The following is a 7,620-nucleotide window of genomic DNA, read 5'->3' on the forward strand; positions in this document are numbered from 1 at the left end:
GTTTTTTTTTTTTTAATAAACAAATTCAAGTTTAGACGTTGAAGCCAGAGAGAGAGAGAGAGAGAGAGGACAACATTTTTGAATGCAATGAATGAGAAGGGAAGAAGTCATATTAATTTATGTTTATGTCTGTAAGATTAATTTATTGTTTAACCTTTTCTCTCTCCTCTCCTTCCCAGCAGCAGCGGCAACAATGACCACTTCCCAGCGACTTGCTCTCCAAGCCCAACCCAAGGCTGCCTTTGCCCTATAAATACCCACCTCACCGCTTTACCTCTCTTCGTGCCAAATTCTTAACACTCTCTCTCTCTCTCTCTCCTCTATCTCTCAAATGGCACCGGCAGCTTTTTTCTCGAGCAGCTTCAACACCGTCTGCGTTATGGACGCCAACAGCCGCCTCGGCTGCGGCCTCGTCGAGCAGCTTCTCCGACAAGGCTACGAAGTCCACGCCGCCATTCAGAGCCCTAGTAAGTCTTTCACAATCCTTTGTTAATTTCTTTCTCGTCCTTACTTAATCCCCCTGTTCCTGTTCCTGTTCGTTCGTTCCTTCTGCTTATGCAATGTATGTATGGGGCCGTATGTAATGGGTGCGTTTTTGTGATAATCTTGCAGAGGAGAGTCAAGCATTAAGGAAACTGGCTTGCGACCACCAGAATCTGCAGATTTTTCACTCCGACCCCTTCGATTACCAGAGCATAGTCGACGCTCTCAAGGGCTGTTCTGGTTTGTTCTACAACTTCGAGCCTCCGGAAGATTATACAACCTATGACGTATGTTCTCTCTCTCTCTCTCTCTCTGGACTATCATTCTTTAACGTCGATCTCAATCAACCCACGATAACGTGAAATTTACACTGCATTTCTTATAAGCTCGGCATTACGCTTCTTTTGCATTTTCTTTATACCGAGCAGTGAAAAATATATAGCACACAGTTTGCTATTTCGCAAACAGCATTTTCATTCTCAAAAAGATTTTTTTTTTTTTTTTCTAGTCCAATTATGGTTTTACAAGAGCATAGAATTCGTTGATAAAGGACGTCGATCAATACAATGAATCACAGTCTACAGTTTAATGACTCGTCAAAGGGATCATCACTTTTAAAAGAATCAAACTGGGCACTTGTTTACCAAGTCAACAAAGCAATTTGGTTTTACCTTTGATGGTTTCAAATACAAGTCTGAATGAAAGAGACAAACACATGCAGATAACCAGTATTCCAAATTAGCGGAGGCATATGTATTATATACGAGTGGTTTGATCAACAATAACAAATCATGGTTAATTTTGGTGCAGGAATTCATGGGGGAGATTGAAGTGAGAGCGGCACACAACGTAGTGGAAGCCTGCGCCCAAACAGATACCATCGACAAGGTGGTTTTCACGTCGTCCGCGACCGCTGTCATCTGGAGGGAGGATCGTAAATCGTCCAAATCAGATTCTGACGAGACATACTGGACTGACATCAATTTTTGCCGCAAATTCAAGGTACCCCCCATTTTATATTCCTTTTTACGTACAAACAATCCACTCAAATTAACAATACCAAATTGCCTGCAACTGGATACCAATCAATGCTACTACCAAGATTCCCAACTTGTGGAAATTTTTATATATTATCTCTTGAAAATATTATATTGCCACCAATTTCTGAGCATTTGCACGGCTGTATACAGCTATGGCATGCACTGTCCAAGACTGTGGCAGAGAAGGCGGCATGGGCCTTGGCCATGGACCGGGGAGTCAGCATGGTGTGCATCAACGCCGGACTCTTGACGGGCGGCCCTGATCTAACCATCACCAATCCCTACCTGAAAGGAGCGGCCGAGATGTACGAAGACGGCGTCTTCGTCACCGTCGATCTCGACTTCCTCGTTGAAGCCCACGTCTCCGTCTTCGAAAACATCGCATCCTTCGGCCGATATCTGTGCTTCAACCACGTGATCAAAACGAACGACGACGCCGTCAAGCTGGCTCAGATGCTCACCCCAGATTCCCCACAGCCTCCTCCAAGGTACCAATCAACCGTCGAGATGATTGTGATGCATATTGTGAAGACGCTCCATGTCGCGCTCTAACGTTTTTTTTTTTGTCCCCTCGTGTTTTGTTCTACAGTTCCGAGAAGGATATGAGAATAATTCAGCAGAGGATAAGCAATAAGAAGCTGAACTCGTTGATGGAGGATTTCCGGAGTGGGCCCTGCTGAGCTGATGCTCTCTTCCTACCTCGTCTCCGGCGGCGGTGGCCACAGCGAGCTTCCCAAGTGGTTCCCTGTAGCATGCAGACTAGTTTTGCTTTCTTTGGAGGTCGATCTCCTTACGAAAAATAGGGAGAAAAAAAAAAAAAAAAAGCAACTGCCTGGACAAATGGGTTCTGGCCACGTGTAAATTTACCTTGGAAATAACTTGTAGCTGTCCAACTTCCTGGCACGTACAAATGTTTAGAGAAGTCTTGTACACTAAGTAACACCCAAAATAATGTAACAAGTTTATATATATATATATATATAAAATATGAATTCTTTTCTTTTTTTTTATATTTATTGTCAGGTTACGACTCTACATTCATTGGCTTGAGTTTATGAATATTCATATATATACTCTTTTATCTTTCTTGTTTGAGTTTAGGAAGTTAAGTTGCTTCAAAATTGTCCACCACCTAAAAGTTGGTATATAATTAAATAGGTTTAAGCACTTTAGGGCAGGTCAGGGCAAGTTTAACATACTTTTAATTTGGTAAAAATAAAAATAAAATAGGAAAGACGGTATGAAAGTACTCTTTTTTTTTTTTTTTTTTCATAGAATGAGGTGAGTGGGCGCACGATTTAATTAGAGGTACAAATAAATAAAGTGCCTTCACATATGATTCAAGTAAGAAAATGATTAGTGTGACCAATTTATTTTTTTATTTTTAATCAAGCAGAGGAGAACAAGACTAATAAAAGTAGCGAATTTGTCAATTGTACGTACTGTTCTACCAAATTCTTGTCCTTTTCTTTTTTCTTTTTTCTTTTTCTTTTTTTAATCTGTTTGTATTTTGTACTTTTCTTACCCAAAAAAAAAGCTCTGAATCGAGGCCCATCCCCAGTCCCCGATATGCGCTTCTGCCAAAAAAGTAGCTGCCCTCTTGGAATTGGAAACACAGTCAATTTAAAGCAAATAAAAGAAAAGGAAAATCTTCACTACTTATTATTAGCCATATATGAAGCTAGCTAATTATTAGTCGCTCTACATAATACATATGTTTTATTAAAAAAAAAATGTTCTAAATAAATAGAATATGGTCGCATAATATTGCTAATGAGTTCTTCAGTTAGTGACAAGACAAAGACATAATCTCTAGATCCCTTTGAAGTCTCACATTTATTTATTGATTATATATGATCATTTGTAAGTTTTATTTAACATTTTTCTCTAACTTTTCGTTTGATTTTATTTGATGATTTGCAGCTTTTTACGGGGTTTCTTTTTTAATTTAACTTTTCTTATTAAATTGTAAAAAATTACACATTATGTCTTTGCCCGGGGAGAGCTGTATTGTAATGTAACATATATTGTGTAGGAAGGAGGAAGGAAGGATTGGTCTCTCCCTTACTAAGGGAAGGAGGATGATAGCCATAACTCAATAAGCCTTGTCTTGTCAATTCCTGATATAGCCAGGCCAGCCACAGGAGGAGGAGTGACCTGTGTCATCTTTCACATCGCGTTTCGGTTTCCACGGCCGTTGGAGATTTGGCGATTTTGTCCTTTTCACGTACCACGTGCTTCCATGCTTCTGATTTGATTTCTAACTCTTATTTATTCTTAATTAATTTCAAAATTTAGAGTTAAAATTAAAATTTCTCTAGCTTTTGCTTTTAATGAAAATATACCAATCACTAATTTAATCTTATATTGTTGTTTTTAATTTTTGTCAAAAAATGAAAGGTGACGTTGATTAGGGTACAAGGATAAAATCGAAAATTCAATTTTTACTTTTTTTTTTTTATAAAATTACAAAACCACGTTTACAGTTGTTAAAAATGACAGGTGACGTTGATTTGGGCACGAGGGTATGATTTTTAATATTTAGCCTGCATTCATGTTATGTTATATGGGCTTCGCCTTCGTGCTCTTAGAACCAGCAACATTAATTCGGACCATTTCTTTTCTACTTCTTCTACCTACTCCCATCCCTTCTCCTGATTATGACGTTCTACCCAACGTCTAAAACCTATGTATGCATGCTGTCAACACTATAATTTTTTTTGATTTCTGATTGTGTGATCGATCTATCCTGAATATTATTAGCCAAAATTGTAGTCTTAGCTAGCATGATAACGAAAAGAATTAAACTGCAGTTTGACTGTACATGAAGTAACAAGATGAATAAAAAATAGCACTAATTAAACACATACTGACATAAGGGATAAGAAGTAGGTAACAGGTATGGTAAGGGCTGCTTTCTCCCCTCAAAATGGGCAAAGCAGTGGTGCCCCATCTTCCAGCCCTCTGCCTCTTTTTTTTATCTATCTATCTATCTATCTATATATCATTTCTTCCATTGTAATTATTAATAATTCTTGCTGATTCTACGTACTGTTATAAACCTCACCCTGTTAATTCTCTCTCTCTCTCTCTCTCTCTCTCTAAGCCAACTTTAAGGTTAATTTGCTGATTGCTTGCCCCTGAACTAAATTGAGTACTGTTTAAACTACATCCTAATTTAAGGTACGTAGTTGATAATTTAACTGCTATTATTATAAGAGCATCATAAGCTTATAGATAAAAATGTGTGACAAACTAAAAAAGCCATGGCCCCCTCTGAACCCTGTCACGAGTCCATTTTCGTTTTTGCATACAATGAATTAATGCTTAAAGCCGCCTCCAACTATGATGAGAGTCCAATTATATATATATATATATATATGATTTAAAGATAGCATCATTAATTAGGAATCCATCTCCAACCCACTAACAATTTTACATCAATTAATGGGACATCCTAGCCTTGCATACAATGCATGCAGCCTCTCCCTTGTCCACATTTCAATTAATATTCAAATGTGTATCCATATCATTCATATATAGAGACTGAAGAAATTCATGCTTATATGTGTGTTTTAAAGTGAAGGTATAAGGCAAAATTTTTTACTTTTTGGTGCAGTGGGCCCCAAGTCACTAGCTGTGAACTTAAAAAAATGTTATAGAATTAAACACGTAACCCTTATATTGGTCTTGTTAGAGTAAATGATAATATGATTAGAAATCAATAATAAATGATGATCAATATATAATAGATAAACAAAATGAGTTCAATTCATTTATTTTCTTATATTTCTATACTGTTTTTTTGGGGGGTGTCACTGAAACATTCATCTCAATAGATTTGTGTTCTTCACAACTATTGTTGTAATTATAATTCCTTTGGGTATATAAGTTCTCCACCAATTAATTGTATACATAAAAAAATGAAAATTTATTTGTGTACATATATAAAATATACAAAATAAATGATAAAAATACAAAGTGAGGGATGAAAAAGCAAAGACCCCACCACATGTATGGAATGGATCTCGTTCTAAAACAAAAGATAAAAATATAATTAAAAATTGGACAGCGGTAGATATCAGCCCAACAACGACCCTACATTTGCAATCTGTGAGATCGTATAATGATATCATTGGCATTGGGAGCCAAACCCCAACCCCAACCCCAACCCCACCCCATTGGAATTAATAATAAAGAAGACAATAATTTCAGACTTTAAATCAAATCTAATCATATTGGTTTGTTAATTTTAAGCAGGAGCAGGACATCTCATCCATCCGGGATCTGGCCACTGACCCCGCTAGCTATGCCATTTTTAACAACGATCGAACCCAACTATCTACGACGGCGCCAGCTAGTAAGTAAGTAGTAATATTTCTCGTACACTGCAAGCGCAAGCCCGAGCCCTGTCAGTGTTTATGAAAGAAATTAATATTTAATCAAATGATTATATTATTATTATTGTGTTTATGGGTATCATAATTTAATTATTATACATTATTGACTGGAATTAAAATTAAAAATAAAAACAACAACATTAATTTTCAATGTGTTTAAACCATAAATACATAATAAGTCACACAAAAAATTTCGTCAAAAATGCCATGCCCTACCCTTACCCTAATTTAAAAATATTTCTAAAGGAAATATTCAGTCAAAAATAATGAACTGTTCAATTGGTTTTTAAATAGATAGATGATTAGTCTGACCTCGTAAATGGGATTCAATTGCAATTTGCAGGTGGGAGGCTCCTTAAAAGTACCACGTTCTTGCACACCTCCCTACATTGTAATACTAATAATAATAATAATAATAATAATAATAAACAAAAAAGTAAAATAGCGACGTTGTGGCTGTTTGTTGCTGTCACGACTCACGCGAATCAAGACCCACGTGTATGAGTGTTGACCACACTTTTCATTTTCCTATATATATATATATATATATTTGTCCATAATTTTCTACTTTGTCATCAAAATGCCCTTTATTTATTTTTGAGTAACAAATAAAATCAAAAATATATTTTTAATATAATGTGCGATCGAGACAAATATTTAAAAACCTCTTCTTTTTTTGTGTGTGTGTAAAAGCTTTTCATATAAAAATTATATTCCAATTTTGCAAAACATTTTCATTCCCATTTTCTGTTGGAGTAAAAAATAAATAAATGAGATAAAATTACGCGGTTCATCCTTTATTAAATGTAAAAGTGGTTTAAAAAAATAAAAAATAAAATTTATAATTTCTTATATTATATATAGTAGTGTCAGGCATGCAATGCACGCGAACAAAATAAAATTTATTTAATTGAATATATAGCGGACAAAAATAAAATTGGAAAAATGTTGGAATTAATTAGTTACATCCGCATCCATGTGATCAGATCATCCCAGCTCGCGTCGTAAAAAGTTTTTCAGAAGCAGCAGAGCAGCAGCTCACATCATGCTTCCATGTTGCCTTGCCCAAGATCTCTCTCTTGCCACTCACGCCCATATTATCATTATTATTTTTTATTGCCCAATATCTCAACAATTGAATTGGGTGGGTGGTCCAGCTGATCTTCATCGTTTCTTTCTTTGTTTTTTTTTTTTTGTTTCCTATATAAACAAAAGTGTACAAACAATTGGATTTATTCATTTATTTGCGTCGAACAAACCATATGACAACATGCAAAGATTTAAAATTTAAAGTTTATCGGACATGGTCCCTTGTTTCATTTTATTCATGTAAGACAAATATTATAATATAACATTTTTGTATAAACAACATCCTGAGTATTATTTTGATATTTTATTTTTAATTTTTGTTTTTTTTAATTAATCTCTTATAAACCTTATTTAATTAAGCAGAGCACCTACCGTGTACCCAGATAGACCCTAGCTAGCTACATCTATCTGGTACGTCTTTGTGGACCTTAAAATGGAGTTTTCAGACCATATATAATCTATAATTTTGTTGGATTTCGTAAAGATGGTGTGGTTGCCAAAGAAATAACAAGTGGAAAATAAACAAATAAATAAATTACAGGATAGTTGGCAAAGGAGAATAAGTGATGTCATCACCTAAAAATAAGTAAATAATTAATAATAATAAT

The 7,620-nt window shown here is 35.5% G+C and overlaps 1 protein-coding gene across 1 annotated transcript; it reads left to right on the forward strand.

Annotated features, from left to right (window-relative positions):
- Positions 1-271: 271 nt before the first annotated feature.
- Positions 272-2,533, forward strand: LOC127813866 (cinnamoyl-CoA reductase-like SNL6). Its single transcript, XM_052354963.1, has 5 exons — positions 272-467; positions 613-770; positions 1,294-1,485; positions 1,674-2,011; positions 2,113-2,533. Exons 1-5 carry the CDS (start codon positions 332-334, stop codon positions 2,201-2,203), a joined length of 915 nt encoding a protein of 304 aa, XP_052210923.1. The 5' UTR covers positions 272-331; the 3' UTR covers positions 2,204-2,533.
- The last annotated feature ends 5,087 nt before the right edge of the window (positions 2,534-7,620 follow it).

This window comes from Diospyros lotus, chromosome 12, assembly GCF_014633365.1.
Source record: "Diospyros lotus cultivar Yz01 chromosome 12, ASM1463336v1, whole genome shotgun sequence".
In the NCBI taxonomy this organism is placed as follows: domain Eukaryota; kingdom Viridiplantae; phylum Streptophyta; class Magnoliopsida; order Ericales; family Ebenaceae; genus Diospyros; species Diospyros lotus.

Excerpts from the sequence above, each read along its gene's own strand:
- LOC127813866 (XM_052354963.1), top strand. The coding sequence starts at position 332 with ATGGCACCGGCAGCTTTTTTCTCGAGCAGCTTCAACACCGTCTGCGTT. Across the intron at positions 468-612 it reads CGCCGCCATTCAGAGCCCTA|AGGAGAGTCAAGCATTAAGG; the intron begins GTAAGTCTTTCA and ends ATAATCTTGCAG. Across the intron at positions 2,012-2,112 it reads TCCCCACAGCCTCCTCCAAG|TTCCGAGAAGGATATGAGAA; the intron begins GTACCAATCAAC and ends TTTGTTCTACAG.